The following is a 27512-nucleotide window of genomic DNA, read 5'->3' as shown; positions in this document are numbered from 1 at the left end:
ACCTTCGTACCTCCGTGCCTCCAAGCACCTCCGTGCCTCCAGCACATCCGTGCCTCCAAGCACCTCCGTGCCTCCAGCACCTCCAAGCACCTCCGTGCCTCCAGCACCTCCGTGCCTCCAAGCACCTCCGTGCCTCCAGCACCTTCGTACCTCCGTGCCTCCAAGCACCTCCGTGCCTCCCAGCACCTTCGTGATTTACCAGCACCTGTCAAGTTCTCTCTTTCAGGAGACCTTCAGCGTCCGCACGTGCCTCCTGTCCGCCGATCAGATCCTGCATGAGGAAGACTTACATCCGGCCATCTCTGCTGCGGCCCAGTTGCGGTTCCACTTCCCGGTCATCGGAAGAAACCCCGAGTCCACAACCTCCTCAAACCAGGTCAGTGATACTTATAATCGCAAAGGCAGCACTCACGAGACTTCAAATCAGGTGAAAATACGGTGCAAATTTAATCCATATAGTGACTATATGGATTACATATATTATATTATGTGTATATAGATAGATAATAAGAATTTACTTACCAATAATTCTATTTCTCATAGTCCGTAGTGGATGCTGGGGACTCCGAAAGGACCATGGGGAATAGCGGCTCCGCAGGAGACTGGGCACAAAGTAAAAGCTTTAGGACTAGCTGGTGTGCACTGGCTCCTCCCCCTATGACCCTCCTCCAAGCCTCAGTTAGGATACCGTGCCCGGACGAGCGTACACAATAAGGAAGGATTTTGAATCCCGGGTAAGACTCATACCAGCCACACCAATCACACCGTACAACTTGTGATCTGAACCCAGTTAACAGCATGATAACAGAAGGAGCCTCTGAAAAGATGGCTCACAACAACAATAACCCGATTTTTGTAACAATAACTATGTACAAGTAATGCAGACAATCCGCACTTGGGATGGGCGCCCAGCATCCACTACGGACTATGAGAAATAGAATTATCGGTAAGTAAATTCTTATTTTCTCTAACGTCCTAGTGGATGCTGGGGACTCCGAAAGGACCATGGGGATTATACCAAAGCTCCCAAACGGGCGGGAGAGTGCGGATGACTCTGCAGCACCGAATGAGAGAACTCCAGGTCCTCCTCAGCCAGGGTATCAAATTTGTAGAATTTAGCAAACGTGTTTGCCCCTGACCAAGTAGCTGCTCGGCAAAGTTGTAAAGCCGAGACCCCTCGGGCAGCCGCCCAAGATGAGCCCACTTTCCGTGTGGAATGGGCTTTTACAGATTTTGGCTGTGGCAGGCCTGCCACAGAATGTGCAAGCTGAATTGTACTACAAATCCAACGAGCAATCGTCTGCTTAGAAGCAGGAGCACCCAGCTTGTTGGGTGCATACAGGATAAACAGCGAGTCAGATTTTCTGACTCCAGCCGTCCTGGAAACATATATTTTCAGGGCCCTGACTACGTCCAGCAACTTGGAATCCTCCAAGTCCCTAGTAGCCGCAGGCACCACAATAGGTTGGTTTAAGTGAAATGCTGAAACCACCTTAGGGAGAAATTGAGGACGAGTCCTCAATTCTGCCCTGTCCGTATGAAAAATTAGGTAAGGGCTTTTATAGGATAAAGCCGCCAATTCTGATACACGCCTGGCTGAAGCCAGGGCTAACAGCATTACCACTTTCCATGTGAGATATTTCAAGTCCACAGTGGTGAGTGGTTCAAACCAATGTGATTTTAGGAATCCCAACACTACATTGAGATCCCAAGGTGCCACTGGAGGCACAAAAGGAGGCTGTATATGGAGTACTCCCTTGACAAACGTCTGAACTTCAGGAACAGAAGCTAGTTCTTTTTGGAAGAATATCGACAGGGCCGAAATTTGAACCTTAATGGACCCTAATTTGAGGCCCATAGACAGTCCTGTTTGCAGGAAATGCAGGAATCGACCCAGTTGAAATTCCTCCGTAGGGGCCTTCCTGGCCTCGCACCACGCAACATATTTACGCCAAATACGGTGATAATGTTGTACGGTTACATCCTTCCTGGCTTTGATCAGGGTAGGGATGACTTCATCCGGAATGCCTTTTTCCTTCAGGATCCGGCGTTCAACCGCCATGCCGTCAAACGCAGCCGCGGTAAGTCTTGGAACAGACATGGTCCCTGCTGGAGCAGGTCCTGTCATAGAGGTAGAGGCCACGGGTCTTCCGTGAGCATCTCTTGAATTTCCGGGTACCAAGTCCTTCTTGGCCAATCCGGAGCCACGAGTATAGTCTTTACTCCTCTCCTTCTTATGATTCTCAGTACTTTTGGTATGAGAGGAAGAGGAGGGAACACATACACTGACCGGTACACCCACGGTGTTACCAGAGCGTCCACAGCTATTGCCTGAGGGTCCCTTGACCTGGAGCAATATCTGTTCAGTTTTTTGTTGAGGCGAGACGCCATCATGTCCACCTTTGGTTTTTCCCAACGGTTTACAATCATGTGGAAGACTTCTGGGTGAAGTCCCCACTCCCGCGGGTGAAGATCGTGTCTGCTGAGGAAGTCTGCTTCCCAGTTGTCCACTCCCGGAATGAACACTGCTGACAGTGCTATCACATGATTTTCCGCCCAGCAAAGAATCCTTGCCACTTCCGTCATTGCCCTCCTGCTTCTTGTGCCGCCCTGTCTGTTTATGTGGGCGACTGCCGTGATGTTGTCCGACTGGATCAATACAGGCTGACCCTGAAGCAGAGGCCTTGCCTGACTTAGGGCATTGTAAATGGCCCTTAGTTCCAGGATATTTATGTGAAGTGACGTTTCCATGCTTGACCACAAGCCCTGGAAATTTTTCCCCTGTGTGACTGCTCCCCAGCCTCTCAGGCTGGCATCCGTGGTCACCAGGACCCAATCCTGAATGCCGAATCTGCGGCCCTCTAGGAGATGAGCACTCTGTAACCACCACAGGAGAGACACCCTTGTCCTTGGAGACAGGGTTATCCGCTGATGCATTTGAAGATGCGATCCGGACCATTTGTCTAGCAGATCCAACTGAAAAGTTCTTGCGTGGAATCTGCCGAATGGAATCGCTTCGTAAGAAGCCACCATCTTTCCCAGGACCCTTGTGCACTGATGCACTGACACCTGGCCTGGTCTTAGGAGTTTCCTGACTAGGTCGGATAACTCCCTGGCTTTCTCTTCCGGGAGAAACACCTTTTTCTGTACTATGTCCAGAATCATCCCTAGGAACAGCAGACGTGTCGTCGGAATCAGCTGCGATTTTGGAATATTTAGAATCCATCCGTGCTGTCGTAGTACTATTTGAGATAGTGCTACTCCGACCTCTAACTGTTCTCTGGACCGTGCCCTTATCAGGAGATCGTCCAAGTAAGGGATAATTAAGACGCTTTTTCTTCTAAGAAGAATCATCATTTCGGCCATTACCTTGGTAAAGACCCGGGGTGCCGTGGACAATCCAAACGGCAGCGTCTGAAACTGATAGTGACAGTTCTGTACCACAAACCTGAGGTACCCTTGGTGAGAAGGGCAAATTGGGACATGGAGGTAAGCATCCTTGATGTCCAGAGACACCATGTAGTCCCCTTCTTCCAGGTTCGCTATCACTGCTCTAAGTGACTCCATCTTGAACTTGAACCTTTTTATGTAAGTGTTCAAGGCTTTCAGATTTCACCGAGGGTCTCACGAGCCGTCCGGCTTCGGTACCACAAACAGCGTGGAGTAATACCCCTTTCCCTGTTGTAGGAGGGGTACCTTGATTATCACTTGCTGGGAATACAGCTTGTGAATGGCTTCCAATACCGCCTCCCTGTCGGGGGTAGACGTTGGTAAAGCAGACTTCAGGAACCGGCGAGGGGGAGACGTCTCGAATTCCAATTTGTACCCCTGAGATACTACCTGCTGGATCCAGGGGTCCACTTGCGAGTGAGCCCACTGCGCGCTGAAATTCTTGAGACGGGCCCCCACCGTGCCTGAGTCCGCTTGTAAGGCCCCAGCGTCATGCTGAGGACTTGGCAGAAACGGGGGAAGGCTTCTGTTCGTGGGAAGAAGCTGTCTGTTGCAGTCTTTTTCCCCTTCCTCTGCCCCGGGGCAGATATGAGTGGCCTTTTGCCCGCTTGCCCTTATGGGGACGAAAGGACTGAGCCTGAAAAGACGGTATCTTTTTCTGCTGCGAGGTGACTTGGGGTAAAAAGGTGGATTTCCCAGCCGTTGCCGTGGCCACCAGGTCCGATAGACCGCCCCCAAATAACTCCTCCCCTTTATACGGCAATACTTCCATATGCCGTTTGGAATCCGCATCCCCTGACCACTGTCGCGTCCATAATCCTCTTCTGGCAGAAATGGACATCGCACTTACTCTTGATGCCAGAGTGCAAATGTCTCTCTGTGCATCTCGCATATATAGGAATGCATCCTTTAAATGCTCTATAGTCAATAATATATTGTCCCTGTCCAGGGTATCAATATTTTCAGTCAGGGAATCCGACCAAGCCACCCCAGCACTGCACATCCAGGCTGAGGCGATTGCTGGTCGCAGTATAACACCAGTATGTGTGTATATACTTTTAAGGATATTTTCCAGCCTCCTATCTGCTGGCTCCTTAAGGGTGGCCGTTTCTGGAGACGGTAACGCCACTTGTTTTGATAAGCGTGTGAGCGCCTTATCCACCCTAGGGGGTGTTTCCCAACGAGCCCTAACCTCTGGTGGGAAGGGATATAGTGCCAATAATTTTTTAGAAATTAGCAGTTTTTTGTCGGGGGTAACCCACGCTTCATCACACACTTCATTCAATTCATCTGATTCAGGAAAAACTACGGGTAGTTTTTTCACACCCCACATAATACCCCTTTTTGTGGTACTTGCAGTATCAGAGATGTGCAAAACCTCCTTCATTGCCGTGATCATGTAACGTGTGGCCCTACTGGAAAATACGTTTGTTTCTTCACCGTCGACACTGGAGTCAGTGTCTGTGTCCGTGTCGACCCACTGAGGTAACGGGCGTTTAATAGCCCCTGACGGTGTTTGAGACGCCTGGACAGGCACTAACTGAGCTGCCGGCTGTCTCATGTCGTCAACAGTTTTCTGTAACGTGCCGACACTGTCACGTAATTCCTTAATTACGGCCATCCATTCAGGTGTCGACTCCCTAGGGGGTGACATCACCATTATAGGCAATTGCTCCGCCTCCACATCATTTTCCTCCTCATACATGTCGACACACACGTACCGACACCCAGCACACACACAGGGAATGCTCTGATAGAGGACAGGACCCACTTAGCCCCTTGGGGAGACAGAGGGAGAGTTTGCCAGCACACACCAGAGCGCTATATATGTATAGGGACAACCTTACAATAAGTGTCTATCCCTTATAGCTGCTTATATCTGTTATTTTGCCAAATAAGTGCCCCCCTCTCTTTTTTACCCTGTTTCTGTAGTTGCAGGATGCAGGGGAGATTCTGGGAGCCTTCCTAGCAGCGGAGCTGTGTGGGAAAAATGGCGCTGTGTGCTGAGGAGATAGGCCCCGCCCCCTTCACGGCGGGCTCTTCTCCCGCTTTTTTCTGGAAAACTGGCAGGGGTTAAATACATCCATATAGCCCAGGAGCTATATGTGATGTATTTTTTGCCAAATAAGGTAAATTCATTGCTTCCCAGGGCGCCCCCCCCCAGCGCCCTGCACCCTCAGTGACCGAAGTGTGAAGTGTGCTGAGAGCAATGGCGCACAGCTGCAGTGCTGTGCGCTACCTTATGAAGACAGGAAAGTCTTCTGCCGCCGATTTATGGACCTCTTCTTGCTTCAGCATCTGTAAGGGGGCCGGCGGCGCGGCTCCGGGACCCATCCATGGCTGGGCCTGTGATCATCCCTCTGGAGCTAATGTCCAGTAGCCTAAGAAGCCCAATCCACTCTGCACGCAGGTGAGTTCGCTTCTTCTCCCCTTAGTCCCTCGATGCAGTGAGCCTGTTGCCAGCAGGTCTCACTGAAAATAAAAAACCTATTTAAACTTTTACTCTAAGCAGCTCAGGAGAGCCACCTAGATTGCACCCTTCTCGTTCGGGCACAAAATCTTAACTGAGGCTTGGAGGAGGGTCATAGGGGGAGGAGCCAGTGCACACCAGCTAGTCCTAAAGCTTTTACTTTGTGCCCAGTCTCCTGCGGAGCCGCTATTCCCCATGGTCCTTTCGGAGTCCCCAGCATCCACTAGGACGTTAGAGAAATATAGATATTTATACAGACCCCCCCCCCCCCCCCCCCCTGAAAATCCTGCATTTGCCTCTGTACAGCTACGATGTACTGCCTCAATTCCCCGTTCTGCTGAGGCCGGGGTCAGGGAAACGGGGAGATCCAACGTATTGGAAATCCACGATTTGCCGATTTTGACCAATAAAATTATTCGTGTAATCTATGTCCGCCAATTGCTATTTTTGATTGCTGATTGGTGGATCAGAATCAGGGAATTGCAGCACTAAAATATTATCTACATATCCTTTGGAACCAGTACAAAGCCTTACGAAAAAACACAAGCGAGGGTCATAGGGGGAGGAGCCAGTGCACACCAGCTAGTCCTAAAGCTTTTACTTTGTGCCCAGTCTCCTGCGGAGCCGCTATTCCCCATGGTCCTTTCGGAGTCCCCAGCATCCACTAGGACGTTAGAGAAATATAGATATTTATACAGACCCCCCCCCCCCTGAAAATCCTGCATTTGCCTCTGTACAGCTACGATGTACTGCCTCAATTCCCCGTTCTGCTGAGGCCGGGGTCAGGGAAACGGGGAGATCCAACGTATTGGAAATCCACGATTTGCCGATTCCGACCAATAAAATTATTCGTGTAATCTATGTCCGCCAATTGCTATTTTTGATTGCTGATTGGTGGATCAGAATCAGGGAATTGCAGCACTAAAATATTATCTACATATCCTTTGGAACCAGTACAAAGCCTTACGAAAAAACACAAGCGAACCATACTGTACCTTATGAACAGAATGAATCATTGCAGACTCAAGCTCAACCAGCCATTTTTCAACCTGGCCTCTGGCTTTTGATGTGGAAATAGTGTTTATCAACTGCACCACCTCTCCTTCACTGCTGTTCATGTGTGTAATATCCAAGACATCTGTAAACTCCACTTTTGCTATTCCTTCAAAGCATTTCTTTAGGTGAGGTTGTACTCTATAGCAAAGAAAACAAACAAAAAGTGCAATAACTAATACATATTAAAGTTAAATTATAATTCTACCACATATGATAGTACGTTATGATACAAAAAATACAGTATCATCACCACCATTCTACCCATTAGATACATATATACATTTCATCTATTCAATATTCGTCTTATTCATAACTATGTCCACTTCCATATTATTTTTATATTTTAAATGTATAACTCTTCTAAGCTGTGCTACTGGGATGTAGTATGCATGTCCTATGTACGGGACGCTGGTGTTCAGAATACCAGCACCGGAATCCAGACATCCGTCAGAATACCAACGCCGGAATCCTGACAGTCGACATCCCGAACATAAGTATACTGGGGAGGGTTCAGTTTAGGCTGCGAAGGGAGGGAGGTTAGGGTTATGCTGCAAGAAGGAAGGGTTAGAGTTTGGAGAGGGTTAAATACTTACCTTCTAGGTGCCGGGATTCTGACTGTTAGGATGCCTGTGTCGGTCATGTGACTACTGGCATCGCCAGCGTTGGTCTCCCGTACCAACCCATGCTACTAAGTTCAGCAATTAATAACAAGTGGCTCGAATGTAAGCCTAGTGTCACGATCCGGGTATCTGGACGCCATTACTTACCCTTCAGATGCCTCCTAAGGCTGGCTCAGCGTTCCAGGACCGGATCCCGCTGTTCCTGAGTTTCCACATGCAGAATGTCAGAGTGGTGATTTCATCAGCCGCGGCCTCCGCTGTGCCCGCGTGGTTAAATGTGCGCTTGTCAGTCTGGCGTCTCCTGTCTCCTGTGGCCGGCGTCGCCATTACTGTTTCAATTCTCACATGGATTACAAACCAAACTTCCCTCCAAGTGTCTGCATGGGCGCAGCCATCTTGGATTTTGTCATCTGATTATTTCCACCAATCTGCTGTCTGTATTGTTGATTTGCATAATTGCCTAGCCAACCCCTTCCTTGCTGCAGGTATAAGTATGCTGTGCCTGAGCAAGGAAGGCGTCAGTGCTTTGGTTGTCTAACCTAGTTCCAGTTTGTCTCTCTCCTGTGGTTGTCTTCCAGGTTCCAGCTCCTGTCTCCAGACTTCTGCTATAGAGACCCGCACCAGCATTCCATCTGCGGTGTAGCCTGACTCTCCGATCCATTCTGGACTCACCTGTTTCCAGCTACAACAATCACCTGCTTCCAGCCCAGCTTCCAGCAGTGTACAGCTTCTCTTAAAGGGCCGGTGTCCTTTCTGCAGTTTACCACTCTCCACCGGTATTATTATTTCACCGCTCTCAAACAATCACCTGCTTCCAGCCCAGCTTCCAGCAGTGTATAGCTTCTCTTAAAGGGCCGGTGTCCTTTTCTGCAGTTTACCACTCTCCACCGGTATTATTATTTCACCGCTCTCAAACTCCAAACTTCATTATTATTTCATCGCTCTCAAGTTCGTTTATTATTTAACTGGTTCCAGCCAGTATCCACTCCGTACCAACAACAGTCTGGTTCCAGCCAGTATCCACAGCAGCCGTTTTACCTTCAGCAGCCCAGCCTTTCCTGGAACTTCAGCTGGTACGATCCTGGGTTCTCTCCATTGCTACAGTCAGGCCTGGTAAGGACTTTCCAACTAGAAGATTATAAGAACTGTCTCACACTACCAGTGCCTGTGGCCCTTGCCACCCTGTAGTACCCAGGAATTGTATTTATCCTCTGTTGACTTTTATGTTTCCTTTTACTGCTGCTGTGTTACGGAATTTGTCATAATAAACATCATTGACTTTTATCCTGGTTGTCGTGGTCACGCCTTCGGGCAGTTATTCTACATGTTACTTACATGTCTAGGGGTCTGATACAACCTCCCAGGTTCCGTTCCATCTCAGCCCCTACAACTGAGGCTGCCTCCCGTCAGCTCAGGCCCTCAGTTGTGACAGTAAGCACTGACCTAATGAATCCAGCCGGAGACCAGGATCAAGCGGCCAGGCCGATGCAAGAACTGGCAGCCCGACTTGAACATCAGGAGGCTGCACAGGGCCACATCATCCGCTGTCTCCAGGATCTCTCTACACAGCTGGATGGGATTCATACGACCCTCCGTGGACCTGGCACGTCCGGTGCGTCCACTACAGTAACACCAGCTGTAACCCCACCCACCTTACCCATTTCCAGTCCACATCTTCATCTTCCAACGCCAGCAAAATTTGATGGATCTCCAAGGTTCTGCAGGGGATTTCTCAATCAATGTGAAATCCACTTTGAGCTTCTACCTGGCAATTTCTTCAGTGACCGTACCAAAATTGCCTATATCATCTCCCTTCTCAGTGGCTCAGCCCTTGACTGGGCATCAACTTTATGGGAGAAGTCTGATCCCCTGCTATCCTCCTATACTGACTTTGTAGCTACATTCAGGTGCATCTTCGACGAGCCAGGCCGGATAACATCTGCTTCATCTGAGATTCTCCGTTTACGCCAGGGAACACGTACTGTGGGACAGTATCTTATACAGTTTAAAATCCTGGCATCCGAACTGGCATGGAACGACGAGGCCCTGTATGCTGCATTCTGGCATGGCTTATCAGAACGCATCAAGGATGAGTTAGCTACCAGAGACTTGCCCTCTAAGTTGGATGAGCTAATTTCTCTTTGCACGAAGGTTGATCTACGTTTTAGAGAGAGAGCAACCGAGCGAGGAAGATCATCTACTCCTAAATCTTCTGCTCCTCCTCCTCGTCAACCATCTCCATCCAAGGATGAGCCTATGCAAATTAGTCGTTCCCGTCTATCTCCCGCTGAGCGCCGAAGACGTCTCTCTGAGTCTCTCTGTCTCTACTGTGCAGCTCCGTCGCACACTATCAATGCCTGTCCCAAACGTCCGGGAAACTCCAGATCCTAGCTCGCCAAGGAAAGGGCCGGCTAGGAGTAATGATCTCCTCTCCATCTCCTCATGACTGTAACCTCCCAGTGTCGCTCCAAATTGCTCAACGTTACAGGAACGTCATTGCCCTCCTTGATTCCGGAGCAGCTGGGAATTTCATAACCGAAGCTTATGTTAAACGGTGGTCACTACCCACCGAGAGACTGTCCTCGTCCATCTCTTTGACTGCCGTGGATGGCAGCAAGATTTTTGACGCAGTCATTTCCTTAAGGACTCTTCCAGTTCGTCTGAGAGTGGGAGTTCTTCATTCTGAGTATATTTCTTTTTTAGTGATTCCAAGAGCCACACATCCAGTGGTTTTAGGCCTTCCATGGCTCCGTCTCCACAACCCATCAATTGACTGGACGACTACGCAAATACTGGCATGGGGTCCCTCCTGTGCTGAGACTTGTTTAGCCAAAGTTCTTCCTGTTTGTTCTTCCTTCCCCAGGTCATCTGATGTTCCGCCTCCTCCATATCAAGACTTCACGGACGTGTTCAGTAAAGCCTCTGCTGATATCCTTCCTCCTCATAGAGAATGGGACTGCCCAATCGACCTCATTCCAGGGAAGGTTCCACCGCGAGGCCGAACTTATCCGTTGTCTCTGCCTGAGACACACTCCATGGAAGAGTACATCAAAGAGAACCTGGCGAAGGGTTTCATCCGACCATCTTCTTCTCCAGCCGGCGCAGGCTTCTTCTTTGTTAAGAAGAAAGACGGTGGTCTGCGTCCGTGCATCGATTACAGAGGTCTGAACGACATTACCGTCAAGAACCGATACCCTTTACCCCTGATTACCGAGCTCTTTGATAGAGTTAGTGGTGCAACTATTTTCACAAAGCTGGACTTGAGGGGTGCCTACAATCTCATCCGAATCCGTGAGGGTGACGAGTGGAAGACCGCCTTTAACACCCGTGACGGACATTATGAGTACCTCGTCATGCCCTTCGGATTGAGCAACGCTCCAGCAGTCTTCCAGCACTTCGTGAATGAGATTTTCAGGGACATCTTGTACCGCCATGTCGTGGTTTATCTAGACGACATCCTCATCTTTGCTAATAATCTCGAAGATCATCGTTTCTGGGTAAAAGAGGTTCTTTCCCGTCTCCGTGTCAATCACCTCTATTGTAAATTGGAGAAGTGTGTGTTTGAAGTTAAAACCATTCCGTTTCTAGGTTACATTGTGTCCGGTTCCGGACTAGAGATGGATCCTGAGAAACTCCAAGCAATCCAGAATTGGCATATACCCCTAAGCCTCAAAGGGGTCCAGAGGTTCTTAGGGTTCGCCAATTATTATAGAAAATTTATACGAGACTTTTCCACCATCGTGGCGCCTATCACTGCATTAACCAAGAAAGGTGCTAATCCGTCCAAGTGGTCCGAGGAAGCTACACAGGCCTTTCACCTTCTGAAGCAACGGTTCATCTCTGCACCAGTTCTGAAACAGCCCGACACCGACTCTCCTTTTATCTTAGAGGTAGATGCCTCCTCCGTTGGAGTAGGAGCTGTGTTATCCCAGAGGGCCAAAGATGGACATCTACATCCTTGCAGTTTCTTCTCCCGGAAGTTCTCCCCAGCTGAGCGCAACTATGCCATTGGCGATCAGGAGTTGCTAGCCATCAAGCTCGCTCTGGAGGAGTGGAGATACCTGTTGGAGGGAGCTTCCCACTCAATCACCATACTTACCGACCACAAAAATCTTTTATATCTCAAAGGCGCACAATGTCTGAATCCTCGTCAGGCCAGATGGGCACTTTTCTTTTCTAGGTTTGACTTTAAACTCCAGTTCTGTCCGGGTTCTCAGAATCGTAAGGCCGATGCCCTTTCCCGCTCATGGGAGCAAGAAAATGAGTCCGAGTCTGCAGACAAGCATCCTATTATTAATCCGTTGGCATTCTCCACGGTAGGGATGGACTCTACGCCTCCACCAGGGAAAAGTTTTGTTAAGCCAGTTCTAAGGAAGAAGCTCATGCATTGGGCCCATGCTTCCCGTTTTGCTGGACATACAGGCATTCAGAAAACCCTTGAATTTATTTCTAGGTCCTACTGGTGGCCAACTCTGAAGAAGGACGTTATGGAATTTATTGCCTCCTGCCCAAAGTGTGCCCAACACAAAGTCTCCCGCCAGTCGCCTGCGGGACAACTGGTTCCATTATCTGTTCCCCGTCGACCTTGGACCCATTTGTCGATGGACTTTGTTTCCGATCTACCTATCTGCAACAAGTTTAATACCATCTGGGTGGTAGTTGACCGGTTCACCAAGATGGCACATTTCATCCCTCTCACCGGTCTTCCGTCAGCTTCCAAGTTGGCTCAAGTGTTTATACAAGAGATCTTCCGACTTCACGGTCTTCCTGAAGAGATCATCTCGGATCGTGGAGTACAATTTGTAGCCAAATTTTGGCGAAGTTTGTGTCAAGCCCTCCAAGTCAAGTTAAAGTTTTCCACGGCTTACCATCCTCAGACCAATGGTCAAACCGAGAGGGTGAATCAGGACTTGGAGGCCTTCCTCCGTATATATGTGTCTTCCTCTCAAGATGACTGGGTTCAACTCCTTCCTTGGGCCGAGTTCAGCCACAACAATCAATACCATTCCTCATCTTCTTCTACACCATTCTTCATTAATTATGGATTCCACCCTAAAGTCCCAGAATTCCAACCGCTTCCCGCAACTTCTGTTCCAGCAGTGGATGTCACCTTGCGTCAGTTTTCAAATAACTGGAGGAACGTCCGCGCAGCCCTGCTTAAAGCCTCATTCAGGTATAAGAAGTTTGCCGATAGGAAGCGTAGAGCGGTTCCTGCTCTCAAGGTGGGTGATCGTGTGTGGCTGTCCACGAAGAATTTGAGGTTGAGAGTTCCCAGCATGAAATTTGCACCTCGCTACATCGGACCCTTCAAGATTGAACAAGTCATCAATCCTGTTGCCTACAGGTTACAGTTACCATCCTTCTTGAAAATACCCAGGACATTTCATGTTTCTTTGTTGAAACCGCTGATCCTGAATCGGTTTCATTCCGCACTTCCTCCAGCTCCCAAAGTTCAGACTCAACGGGGAGTCGAGTACGAGGTGGCCAAGATTTTGGACTCACGTTTCCGTTACTGTCAGTTACAATACCTCATTGACTGGAAGGGCTATGGTCCTGAAGAACGCTCTTGGACCAATGCCTCAGACGTCCATGCTCCTGCCTTGGTCCGAAATTTCCACGCAAAGTTTCCTTTAAAGCCTAAGAAGTGTCCTGGGGCCACTCCTAAAGGGGGGGGTGCTGTCACGATCCGGGTATCTGGACGCCATTACTTACCCTTCAGATGCCTCCTAAGGCTGGCTCAGCGTTCCAGGACCGGATCCCGCTGTTCCTGAGTTTCCACATGCAGAATGTCAGAGTGGTGATTTCATCAGCCGCGGCCTCCGCTGTGCCCGCGTGGTTAAATGTGCGCTTGTCAGTCTGGCGTCTCCTGTCTCCTGTGGCCGGCGTCGCCATTACTGTTTCAATTCTCACATGGATTACAAACCAAACTTCCCTCCAAGTGTCTGCATGGGCGCAGCCATCTTGGATTTTGTCATCTGATTATTTCCACCAATCTGCTGTCTGTATTGTTGATTTGCATAATTGCCTAGCCAACCCCTTCCTTGCTGCAGGTATAAGTATGCTGTGCCTGAGCAAGGAAGGCGTCAGTGCTTTGGTTGTCTAACCTAGTTCCAGTATGTCTCTCTCCTGTGGTTGTCTTCCAGGTTCCAGCTCCTGTCTCCAGACTTCTGCTATAGAGACCCGCACCAGCATTCCATCTGCGGTGTAGCCTGACTCTCCGATCCATTCTGGACTCACCTGTTTCCAGCTACAACAATCACCTGCTTCCAGCCCAGCTTCCAGCAGTGTACAGCTTCTCTTAAAGGGCCGGTGTCCTTTCTGCAGTTTACCACTCTCCACCGGTATTATTATTTCACCGCTCTCAAACAATCACCTGCTTCCAGCCCAGCTTCCAGCAGTGTATAGCTTCTCTTAAAGGGCCGGTGTCCTTTTCTGCAGTTTACCACTCTCCACCGGTATTATTATTTCACCGCTCTCAAACTCCAAACTTCATTATTATTTCATCGCTCTCAAGTTCGTTTATTATTTAACTGGTTCCAGCCAGTATCCACTCCGTACCAACAACAGTCTGGTTCCAGCCAGTATCCACAGCAGCCGTTTTACCTTCAGCAGCCCAGCCTTTCCTGGAACTTCAGCTGGTACGATCCTGGGTTCTCTCCATTGCTACAGTCAGGCCTGGTAAGGACTTTCCAACTAGAAGATTATAAGAACTGTCTCACACTACCAGTGCCTGTGGCCCTTGCCACCCTGTAGTACCCAGGAATTGTATTTATCCTCTGTTGACTTTTATGTTTCCTTTTACTGCTGCTGTGTTACGGAATTTGTCATAATAAACATCATTGACTTTTATCCTGGTTGTCGTGGTCACGCCTTCGGGCAGTTATTCTACATGTTACTTACATGTCTAGGGGTCTGATACAACCTCCCAGGTTCCGTTACATCTCAGCCCCTACAACTGAGGCTGCCTCCCGTCAGCTCAGGCCCTCAGTTGTGACACCTAGCTCTGGATACTAATTATACCAACTTGTGAAACAGAAGTATACATTATTTCTGGCCCTGTTCTACTTATAATAACAATACATGTGCGCCCACTGTATGGTTTTGCTTTGATCAATGATATGTACAGATGTGTCTATTTACATCTAGCCTACCTGCATGTTAAACAGCCCTTCAAGTCACACCATGTTTATGTGCGACTTTGTCCATTAAAATGCGTCTTATTCCACAAAAAATAGGATGCACAAGCAGCTTATACTGATTAAAAATGATATGCAGCATGCCTATATTCTTTGTGCGACGGCGGCTGTATCTGCATACAAAATGGTACGCTACAGTGAATGTACCATTTTGTATGCAAAAAACGTGCCGTTTTGAGGCAAGATGAAGGAGGACACATCTGTATGAACTTCTCTTTGGCCATAGTAAACACTGTTGAGTATACTGAAGACCTACAGCAAGAAGGCGCCCGGAAGGAGTCAGTTCTGGGATTGGTAGAAATATTGGAAAATTGGCTGCTCCTCTGTGATACCCCTATATACTAGTTACATACTGTAGCATGATGTTATGATGGTTGTGATATAATAATGGAGTGGCCTAACAGTATAATTTCGTCTAAAGTTTCCATAACCCAGAGTTGTTCATGGCCTTATTAGCAGCCACAAGAAAATCCTCATGAGCACCACTGGATCTAATTACTAATTTTCCTTTTTAAATGAACACTGTATCATGTATAACAGAACTAACCTGGTTGGATCCTTTGTCTCTGATAAAATCTCAAGGAGTTCATCATTAGATAAGAAAAAAAATCGAGGGAAAAACAATCGTTTTTTTTCCAGGTAGTCATTAAGTCCCTTTAATATGAGCTCCAAAAACTCATTTGACTTTTTGAACTTCTCAAGCATTTTGTCAATCATCACAACGGAAAGGACGTGCTTATCCTGTAAAAATACAAAAAAAGAATCTTACAATGTTATTCTGAACTGAAATTGCAACAAGAAATATTCAAGCATCTACTGCACTCAACCCCTATGTTGCGTGTACCTAAAATGTGCTACAGCCTGCTCACTGGGTGGTGCAGTGCGGTGGCCAATCAACTACAATCTATATAAATGAATATAGTCAAATACAAAGTTAACAGACAATTTGTATCACTATAGTAAATTTAAGTGAAATTAAGCACTATAAGTAATTTACTTGCTATTTGTAACATCGACAACGCTAGGCATAAACATTAATAACATTTGAAATTGAAACAAGCAAATTAATATATTGGATAGCTAAAATCATTATTATTTTTATGTATGCCCGCAGCCTTGTAAAAGGAATATACATAGTAACAGTGTAACTTGACATATCATAAGTACAATACAATGTAAACTGATATCTCGTTGTATCTTGTAGAGCAAGTGGTGGACACAGAAAGGGGAAAGCAATGAGGTACACAATCGGGTTGTATCCAATTTAAGAGCTTACAGTATCAGAGTCCCCAAATTGACTTGGAGACCAAATATAAGGAGCTCATGTGGCATGGATAGTGCTAGGGGAAGAACAAGAGGAAAGATGCTCCTGGAGAACTAAGTGGAGATTTAGGGCTAATAAATAGGAGGCTATCATGAAAAGGTGTGGCTTCAATGCTCGGGTGAAGATGATGAGACTGGTAGAAAGTTTGACTTGGCAAGGGATTAAGGGTCTAATTCAGATCTGATCGCTGGGCTGCTAATTTTGCTGTCCTGCGATCGCATGTGTAGCTGAGCTGTGTGTGCAGTCTCAGCACAGCCCAGGACTTACTCTTCCAGTGTGATTGAATCAGGCTGATCGGGGCCGAAGCCGACGTCAGACACCCTCCCTGAAAACGCTTGGTAATGCCTGCGTTTTTACAACCACTACCAGTAAACGCTCAGTTGCCACCCTCAAACGGCTTCTTCCTGTCAATCACCTTGCGAACGAGGAGTTTTACATTAGTACACCATAAAATTGGAGATAATGTTTTATCAGGCATGCGTTCAGTAGTGCCTGAAATTACCTTAATAATTTGAAAAAACGCACCCACCTCACACACTTTCTTAACACAATTTATTGGATTCACTTTATTCAGGCTTTTAAGTGTTAATATTTTATTTTTATCAACAAAATGACACTTGAATGAACAGAAATCTAAATCTAAATCTTAATCAAATCAATAAGTGGTGTGTCCACCCTTTGCCTTCAAAACAGCATCAATTTTCCTGGTTTTTGAAGGAAATCTGCAGGGAGGTTGTTCCAATCATCTTGGAGAACTAACCACAGATCTTCTGTGGATGTAGGCTTGCTCAAATCCTTTTGTTTCTTCATGTAATCCCAGACAAACTCAATGATGTTGAGATCAGGGATCTGTGGGGACCATATCATCACTTCCAGGACTCCTTTTTGTTCTTTACGCTGAAGATAGTTCTTAATGACATTGGCTGTATATTTAGGGCCGTTGTCCTGCTGCAGAATAAATTTGGAGCCCTGATGGTATTGCATGATGTTTTAGTACCTGTCTGTATTTCTCAGCATTGAGGACACCATTAATCCTGACCAAATCCCCAACTCCATTTGCTGAAATGCAGCAACAAACTTGCAAGGAACCTACACCATGCTTCACTGTTGCCTGCAGACACTATTGTACCACTCTTCAGCCCTTCGGCAAACAAAATGCCTTCTATTACAGCCAAATATTTCAAATTTTGACTCATCAGTCCAGAGCACCTGCTACCATTTTTCTGCACCACAGTTCCTATGTTTTCATGTATAGTTGAGTTGCTTCTACTTATTTCCACTTCAAAGGTTTGGATTTTTGGCCGCAATTCTTACATGAAGACCACTTCTGGCCAGATTTCTCTGAACAGTAGACGGGTGTACTTAGGTCACACTGGTTTTTGCCAGTCCTGAGCTGATGGCACTGCTGTACATTTTCCGATTTTGAAGGGAAGTAAGCTTTATGTATCGTTCATCTGATGCACTATGTTTCTTTAGCCGACCATTGCGTTTACGGCCCTCAACGTTGCCCGTTTCTTTGTGCTTCTTCAAAAGAGCTTCAACAGTACATCTTAAACCCTCAGTCTGCTTTGAAATCTTTAACTGGGAGAAACTTTGCTGATGCAGTATAACTACCCTGTATCTTCTTGCTGTGCTCAGTCTTGCCATGGTGTATTGCCTGTGACATGAAACGTCATCCACAACCTCACCTTTGTAGCAAAGTTTGGCTGTTCCTCACTCAGTTTTAAGCCTCCTACACATCTGTTTCTGTTTCAGTTAATTAATGTGTTTCAACCTACATATGAAAATGATGATCATTATCACATGTTTGGTATGATTGGCTAATCATACACCTGACTACAATTCTCCATAATCCTTGACTTTGTGCAAGTGTACCTAGAAGAATTGCTGCTTTCAAGGAAAAAGGGAGGTCACACCAAATATTGATTTGATTTAGATTTTTCTTCTGTTCATTCACTTTGCATTTTAGTACTTGATTAAAATAAACTCTTAACACTATTTTTGAAAGCATTCTTACTTTGCAGCAATTTTTCTACACCTGCCTAAAACATTTGCACAATATTGTACCCAGTGGTGTATCTAGCCATTGGCCAGGATGGCACTCGCCAGGGGCGCCGCCTGGCTGTGCCACCCACCAGGCCAGGGCCACCATCAGGGTCTACTACTGGGACTGGAGTACCCGCTGCCTGGGCAGCAGTGTGTATTGGCCAGGCCGCCAGCTGCAACCAGCTGGCCGTGTCACCGACACTGGACTACACTCCTTAAAGACGCAGCCTAGCAACCAGTTAGTTGCAGCTCCGCCCACTGGACCAATAGGGTGAGATCAAGGAAGTAGCATGCAGCTTGCTGTGGAGCAGGGAAAGACACATGTGACTAAGGAGAGAGCAGTAAGAAGACGGGTCACTGCGGAGCTAGATGTGAGTGACCACACTGAATAAGTACCAGCGGTGTAGGTATGCAGGTACGCTCGGGTACGGAGTACCCTTAAGAATTCGGCAGCAGGTACGCAGTACCACCCACTTCACACCTTGCATCTGTGCCTGCTATAACCCCAATTATAATACTCTGCCAAGCAGGGACAACAGCAGTGTAGGCCCCTGGGCAAAGCAATGCACTGGGGCTCCTACCCATCCTGCAGCGGTAGGGGTAGGAGGTGATATCAGCAGCAGCTTTGATGTCCTGCCGGTGGTTGGGGGTGTTCTATCTTCCGCTCAGTATGTAGGACCTGGAGCAGTAATTTCTGCCAATTACTCCTTTACTGCACAGATAGTGGGAGATGGGGCGGGAGGGAGAACATTAAACTGTAGAAGCGGGCATTGGGCTGAATAAAGGGGCCTTGGTACATGACTTACAAGGTGGTAGGGCAGGGTTTAATACACTGGGGAGGGGTGGATAGTGGAGTGGCCTTAATATTCATAATTTTCCAGTGGGAGGGCAGATTGTTTGACTGCAAATATCTTCAGTTCTTGGAAATAGATTTCTTAGCTTTTAATGGGATAAAAAAAAACTAGAGAGTCTCACCTTTCAGGAGGTACTGGGGACTTGGGGATCAGACTTCAGGAACCAGAGCAATCCGCCTACGAATATATAAAACTGCATACCCGGCGTGTAGAGCTGGAGCAAGGACCAGCTGCTGGAAGGCTGATATCTCTGGTTCTGGGCAGAGTAGAAACAAGGTGCCAGTGTCCACCGAAAGGGGAGAGTCCCAGCTTTTAGTTAGACAAAGCCCTAGATATCTGACTGGGAAGGGCAATTAACAGGCTCAGATAGGGACCACTGCTTAGAAGTCAGATATCTCAGTTACCCAGGGCCAATTTTCAAAAATCTGGTACCCCTGGAAAAAGGGGACCCTTGGCTATCTGCTTTGGGCCCTAAGAGGGACATTTACTAAGCAGTGATAAGAGTGGAGAAGTGAACCAGTGGAGAAGTGCCCATGACAACCAATCAGCACTGAAGTAACATCTATAATTTGCATACTATAAAATTATACAGAGCTGCTGATTGGTTGATGGGGCAATTTCTCCACTGGCTCACTTCTCTGCTCTTATCACTGCTTAGTAAATGTCCCCCTTAGTCTCCTGGGACCCCTTGGGCAAGTGTCCATTGAGCCCATAAAAAAAAGACGGCCATGCTGCCGAGCAGCAAGACCATGGTGTTCGGCAGTATTATTATGGGGGCATTACTATATATTTCTATTGTGATATGGGACACTACAATATATTTCTATTATTATGGGGCATTACTATATATTTCTATTGTGATTTGGGACACTGCTATATATTTCTATTATTATGGAGCATTACTGTATATTTCTACTGTAATATGGGACACTAATATATATTTCTATTATTACGGGTCATTACTATATATTTCTATTATAATGTGGACACTACTATATATTTCTATTATTATGGGACATTACTATATATTTCTACTGTAATATGGGACTATATTACTACTATATATTTCTATTATTATGGCACACTACCATATTTGCACCTCACACAGGTCCGTGCTGCGCATGCGTACGCTCTCCCGTACGTGCGCATACTCACAGTCGCGGGCACCCGCAGGCGCACGGTATGCGTATTTACGGTAGAGTTTATGTGATCGTAGCGTGCGACTCAATCATTACATATTTCCACTATATAATGTATTTTGTAGATCATGGTCCCTTTGATAGATCCTGAAAGTTTGGTTAATATAGAATGTTCATGAACAGAGAAATCCCTCTTTGTTTGATACGACGGGTCAGACAGGAGTAATACAGTGGTGTTTAGTACCCATCGGAAGAGTATTTAATTAGCAATATTCCGGTGTTGGTTTGAAGCGGATTAATCGCTCGTGCGAATAGTTATGGACATAAGAAGTTTATGAACATTTACTGTATTTGCACTTACTTATCCATGCGGCGGGAAACCCAGTTTCCCTCCCACCTGAGCTGTTGGAAATAGTCACGGCCCACCTGTATGAATCAACCTATGACCTTTTGTTATAATGCGAGGAGGAATTCCTGTGTCCAATGAACAATGAGATTGTAGGGACCATTGAATTGTATTGTGTGTGGGGCATAAATAGACAAGCCGATCACATCCAGCTCTCACTCTTCAACGGTTATCATTGCTGAAAATCGGGAGCTGGATGTCCAGAGGCGCATGCGATCGTTTCCTTTGTGCGTAAGTTTTCTCCGCAGCCATATTGTTCTTACTGTTATTGTGGGCCAATCTCTCTCTCTCTCTCTCTTCTCCTCTTTCTCTCTTATTTTCCCTTAAAACGTAATTGTATTGTATTGTATTTCCTGTGTAGTTATCTGGTTAGGTAGTCTATGTTATATAGTAGTGTATGACTTGTATTGTGTTAATTCTTTTGCAAGTATATCATTCATAATATATATATTAGGCGTTGGACCCTAAGCACGGTATCTGTGTATTTCTTATAGTGCTAAGTATTCTCAGAGCGTCGGTAACGCTCAAACAGCTTTTAAGTTAATAAGGTTACACTAGGTTGCATCTACACCCTATTTCTACACAAAAGGTTTTACAGCATATTATACTGTTTATGGTTTAGATTTAAAGGTTTAACATTGTGAGCGTCAGCGCCGCTGGTGATTTCCTCGTGGTCCCGAGCGTCCGCTACGCTATAGCGAATCATTACGTTAGTCGGCAGCCAATAACGTGCCTGCCTGTGATCTCTTGGCCGTGAGCGAACGTGACGCTTGAGCGTCTCGACTACGGCTAAGCGATTGTTACGCAACGAGCGTACCCTTACGGTACTTCATACGTAAATAGCGTACAGTGTTCTTAGACCTCACAAAGGGTTTTATATACGATAAATATCCAGCTTTATCAATTGGCGGCTCGCCCGTCCTTCACATATCTGCACTAGGTAATTTCAGCAGACATTATCCAGCAGCAAAGGGCGGGAGGTCATATTCCTCGCAGTGCTGTTTGGATAAGCGTCTGCTTCGCTTAGTAAAGGATGCTGAAGGAATCCGGGACCGGAGGTAAGAACAAAACGATAGTGTCTTTTTAAAACTGTTTATTTCTGTCTTGCGTACACACGCACGCATATCTGCATTTCTTTTCATTCGTGTATTTTCATATATCACTCTCCTGTTTGCCATTGTATAATTGATAAACGTACTAAGAGAGATTTGTCGCTATTCCATAGTTAAAGTGTAAAAGTAAAGGGATAAAGTGTAAAGCGCACACGCAACTCTACCTAAAGGTATAAAGAGAGATTGGTGTGGTGTTTGGTAGATGATCAAGGATCATCTACATTGATAAAACGTGTTAGTTGTGTTACGGTAGACAAAGACTGGTGTACACGTGTCTCTAACAAAGGGAGAGACTCGCGTACGCAAAGGCCAACGCACGCAGCGTAAATTACGCAACGGAGCGTCTGGGTACGCCCACGTAACTCAAACAACACGCGATAAATAACGCAACAGGCGATAAATAGCGAAAATTTATTTTAACATTCCAAATTTAAATTAACAGATCCTTCTCCTAATTTGTAACACATCTGGTCTAAAGAGAAATTTCTGCGCAGAAATAGAAATAGAAACAAAAGTGTACATGTGGTGAGTGAGTGTTTTTACATACAATTTTGAGGTTGAACCAAAAGAAACCATCGAGTTCTCGTGAGGTACATACGTGTAAGTGACATGCACGGTGGCTAGGGAGGCATCCTTGGTTAAACATAAAATTTGAGCATTAGGAGGTCATACTGTAACAGACCAGGAGGTCATAGCAGACTGTAACAGACCAGGAGGTCATAGCAGACCAGCAGGTTCAGGTACAGCAGACAAGGAAGTCCGCTATACAGTCCACAGGCACAACACCTAAAAGGGTTGGTGCAACACCCATATAGGCCATACAAGCTCTTGCTGAAGGAATTCGCAGCCGCAATTTTCGATTCCACTGGTCGCTCCGTACATAAGATTAGTTGCTTATGTGCTGAACGATTGTACCGCACGTAATTGTGTGCATTAGTAAACCTGACCGGTACTATTTGTGTACGAAGGTCATAAACGCTATTTGTACATTCTGACGTGATTTGTGTAATTTTTTATTTTTACAAAGGGAAGTTCGCTGGTCACTCAGGAATTATCCAACAACCTCACCTTTACTGGAAAGAGTAAGTGTTCTGCGGATATCCCTCGCATGTTCCAGTAAACAAAGGTTAAATAGGTGCCCTGGGTCGAGTACGCCAGCACCATATCGGTGTGATCAGGTCGTATTGGTCGGCGTGGGCAGAGTGAGTAAGGTGCTCGGTAAACCTTACCGTCAACCTATCGTGAATATCTTGGTTTTTTGTAAGGGTCCGTAACACCTGCAAATTATGGGGGCCAGTTGTTCAGGAAGGGGGCGATCAACCTCGGTTCGGGTTGATTCCATAAACCGACCAGTCGGGTCGGCAAGGTACGTAATGTGTGAAAAGTACGGAAGTCACACAGAAGCTTTATGTGATGAATGGGAGAGAATGACAGTACATGACGGGGAGAAATTCCCAAGAGTAGGTAGCTTCAGCACAGAAGTGTTAACGAATTTAAGGAGAAGGATATGTCTCATTAAATCAGCAAAGAGACGAATCAAGCATTATGATTATTTGCAGTTGTGGCAACAGGAGGGTGACATACAGAGAGGATTGGCTCAGGCGGCGGGATCTGGCTCGATCAGGAAACTGATAGCCACGGCCCCACCGCCACCATACATATCAGGGGAGAAATTGGTTGCGGAGAATGACGCACTAAGGTGTAACAAACAAACACTTAGCAACTGTGTAAATGTTAAAGATAATGTTAACCAATTAACCAATGCAAGTAGTAACGCGTGCAAGTTGTACCCTGTTTTGAACTTTCCTCAGGAGTGTGATCAAGAGGATGAATCGGCAACAATTTCAGCGCTCTCTCTAGCAGCCACCATAGCAGAGACCACAGTAGGCACAGCTCCACCCCCGAGATTAGTAACAAAGGCCCCTAGCGGAGGGATAGGTGAGGTCGTATCAACGGGTAAGTACGGCACCATACACTATGCTGAAACTATTTCACCACAGCCTGTAGAATCTACACAGAATGAGGTTGTTAGAGTTAATCCTGTTAAGGTAATAGTAGTTCCAAATGGGAAAACAGACACTTCAGGAGTCACTCCTGTTAGGAACATTGCCATGTATAGCCCATTTTCCCGAATGGAATTAAGGACCATAGTGTCTGAATTCCCTGACCCTAGAAAAGACTTAGTTGCCAGCCAAAAATACATCAGAGACCTAGGTAACACGGTAGAGCCCAACAACAAAGACTGGCAGATATTGCTGAGAGCATGTTTACCCTCCAATGTTGACGCAACTCAATTTTTAGCTGACTGTGGATTAGATCAGGATGTACCTCTTACAGATGTGTACAACAAAGACAACGTAAAAAGAATAAGTTTACAGTTAAAAGAGTATTTCCCAGCGGTAGTTAAGTGGAACAAGATTTTCTCCATTAGACAGAAAGAGTCAGAAACTGCTGCAGAATATTTTCACAGAGCATTATTAGAGATGGCCAAATACACAGGCATAGAGGACATTAAAACAAACATAAACCATCGAGAAGTAGCAGTATCGGTACTGATGGATGGTTTAAAAGAATCATTAAAGACTAGGGTACAGACCACACAACCATGTTGGCGAGGTCTGTCTGTGGCTACTTTGAGAGAGGCTGCTATTGATCACGACCGGAATATCACCAGACACAGGGAACAACAAGGTGATAAGTTAATGGCAGTAAGTATACAGGCCTTGACCACAAAACAGCCTGTGTTAATATCACCAAACCCTGTGGGTAAGTCAAATGTGGTAACATGTTATTCTTGTCACAAACAGGGACACTTTGCACGAGACTGTAGATCGAGAAATATACAAAAATCTTATCAACCCCCTAGACAACGACACGACACACGACATTGGGATCAGGGTCCGCAGAAACGGAGTTATGAGCCACATGCAGGGGAAACAAAAAGATATCCCCCGAACAGAGACTGGCAAGCCTCTGGTAGCTCCCAATTTACTCCATCACAAGTAGTTGCTGCCAGCGGGATTCAGGGAGGTCACCATACCCAATAGGGGTGTGGCCATACCTGTAATCTGCAGCCAGTAAAATTGATTGCAAGTCTTGGGAGTGAACCAGAAATTGCAATCAATGTAGCTGGTAAATCATTAAACTTTCTTGTAGATACAGGGGCGGCCAAATCAGTGATAAATTCGACAGTGGGCATGAGAACCACTGGTAAGACAATTCCAGCCATAGGGGTAACGGGAGTAGTCCAGCACTACCCTGTTAGCAAACCAGCCGAGATTACAATAGGGCCTTTACATACCAAGCATTCCTTTTTGCTGGCTGCATCGGCACCGACTAATCTCCTGGGTAGAGACTTACTGTGTAAAATGGGGTGCGTCATTTATTGTACTCCTGAAGGTGTATTCTTGGACATACCTGAGAATCACGCTCAGGAAGTGCGAGACATGTTAGACTCCCCATCAAAATTAATGTCACATACCATTATGACAAATAGGACTCCCTCCCAAGTAGAAGAAATGACATCTCAGATACCAGAGTCACTTTGGACTAAAGATGGACAGGACACTGGATTAATGGCAAACGTAGCTCCGGTAGTTGTACAAGTAAAAGATGGTAGGATAGCTCCAAAAATCCCACAGTACCCTCTGAAGCCAGAGGTGGAGTTAGGAGTTTACCCAGTAATAGAGCGCTTGCTACAACAGGGCATTCTGGTAAGAACGTCCAGCACTGCCAATAGTCCCATCTTCCCTGTGAAAAAGAGTGGGGGGAGGGGTTACCGGCTAGTGCAGGATCTAAAGGGGATTAACAAAATAGTTGAGAGTCAGTTCCCCGTAGTGCCAAATCCAGCTGTCATCCTAATGCAAATCCCTCCCACTGCGAAATTTTTCACTGTTATTGACCTCTGCTCCGCTTTCTTTTCGGTACCTCTGCACCCTGACAGCCAATATTTGTTTGCATTTACATACAGAGGAGTCCAATACACATGGACTCGATTACCACAAGGATTCATAGATAGTCCAAGTATATTTTCCCAGGCTTTGCATGATTGTTTACAGTCTTTCCAACCAGAGAGTGGATCAGTATTAATACAGTACGTGGATGATCTACTACTGTGTTCTGATTCATTGGAAGCATCCCTGAAGGATACGAAACAGCTCCTGTTTCATCTTTCAGACACAGGACACAAGGTTTCCAAAGACAAGTTACAATTATGCCAAACTAAGGTAAAATATTTGGGACACTGTCTAACACAAGGACTGAGACACCTGACCGCTGATAGAATTCAAGCAATTAGAGACATGACTCTGCCACAAACCCAGCAACAGATCAGAACGTTTTTAGGAATGTGTGGGTATTGCCGTAACTGGATCCCAGGGTTTTCCATTCTAGCATTACCCTTGCAGGAGATGGTCTCCTCAAACAAACCTGATCGGATTTCGCATACAGACGAGTCTGAGACAGCATTTGAGAGACTTAAACAGTGCCTAACGCAGGCACCAGCATTAGGTATGCCAGACTATGGGAAACCCTTTGAACTATACGGAACAGAAAGTGCTGGTTGCGCGGCAGGCGTACTAACCCAAAAGCACGGTGATGCCAGCAGGCCAGTAGCCTATTACAGCGCTCAGCTAGACATGGTAGCGCGATCCCTCCCCACATGCCTGCGAAGCGTTGCTGCGATAGCATTGCTAGTAACGAAAAGCGAAGATGTCGTGCTAGGTCACAACCTCACAATTCATACACCACATGCAGTGTCAGCCTTGCTGAATTCTGCCCAAACCAGGCACGTCTCATCAGCGCGGTTTACAAGATGGGAATTGGCACTAATGGCCCCCGTAAACATCACCATAAGGAGATGCAGTGCATTAAATCCTGCAACATATCTCCCAGGTGTGCCTGGACAGGCACAAAGGGTGGAGGATGAGAGTGGTGGGGAAGGAGGATTTAATACAAAGGAAGACACACATGATTGTATGGAATATTTGACCCAAAATTTTACCGCAAGGCCTGACATCAGTGACAACCCACTGGAAGATGTAGAACTTACGTTCTACACGGACGGTAGTTGTCATAGACAGTCAGACTCGGGAGACTTGTGTACTGGATACGCAGTCGTAGATGACCAAGGCACCATAGAAGCGGAACCGCTAGGCCCACCTCACTCAGCCCAGGTTGCTGAACTGGTCGCCCTAACCAGAGCATGTGAATTGGCTAAGGGCAAATCAGCCAATATCTACACCGACTCTAGATACGCATTCGGGGTAGTCCATGATTTCGGAGCCCTATGGCGCCTCAGAAATTTCATGACGGCAGCTGGTACACCGATAGCGCATGCAGCTCACATAAAAAGGCTTCTAACAGCGATACAGGAACCCGACAGAGTGGCTGTTATCAAATGTAAAGCACACACATATAGCCAAGACCCAGTATCACTTGGTAACAGCCGAGCAGACGAAGCTGCTAAGTTAGCAGCTGGTACCCCCAGACAGACAGACACCACACAACTGATGGTATTTAATACCATCAACACACAGAAGTTGTGTGAGATGCAAAATTTGTGTTCCACACAGGAAAAGGCAGTCTGGAAGGCAAAAGGATATGGCCAGGAGTCCTCAGGACTCTGGACGGATGGACACGGTAAACCAGTGGCCCCCAGAGCATACCTTCCATGTTTAGCTGAGGCAGCTCACGGGCTGACTCATCTGGGTAAGGAAGGGATGTGCAAGTTGGTAAGAGCATATTGGTGTGCCCCAGGATTTTCATCTCATGCGAGTAAAAGAGCAATGTCATGCCTTACCTGTTTGAGAAAGAACATCGGAAAGGCAATACCTACAGA

The 27512-nt window shown here is 46.5% G+C and overlaps 1 protein-coding gene across 1 annotated transcript in view; it reads right to left on the bottom strand.

The window, feature by feature from the left end:
• The window catches only part of DNAH7 (dynein axonemal heavy chain 7), a 1092938-nt gene that overhangs the window by 639390 nt on the left and 426036 nt on the right, over positions 1–27512 (bottom strand). The window contains exons 19-20 of the mRNA XM_063934143.1: positions 15340–15533; positions 6916–7114 (exon numbers count right to left, since the gene is read on the bottom strand). Coding sequence (XP_063790213.1) covers positions 6916–7114; positions 15340–15533 — 393 coding nt within the window. The remainder of the gene's footprint in view (positions 1–6915; positions 7115–15339; positions 15534–27512) is intronic.

The sequence above is a fragment of the Pseudophryne corroboree genome, chromosome 7 (genome assembly GCF_028390025.1).
Source record: "Pseudophryne corroboree isolate aPseCor3 chromosome 7, aPseCor3.hap2, whole genome shotgun sequence".
Lineage (NCBI taxonomy): Eukaryota > Metazoa > Chordata > Amphibia > Anura > Myobatrachidae > Pseudophryne > Pseudophryne corroboree.
This window is presented reverse-complemented; position numbering and strand designations above follow the sequence as displayed.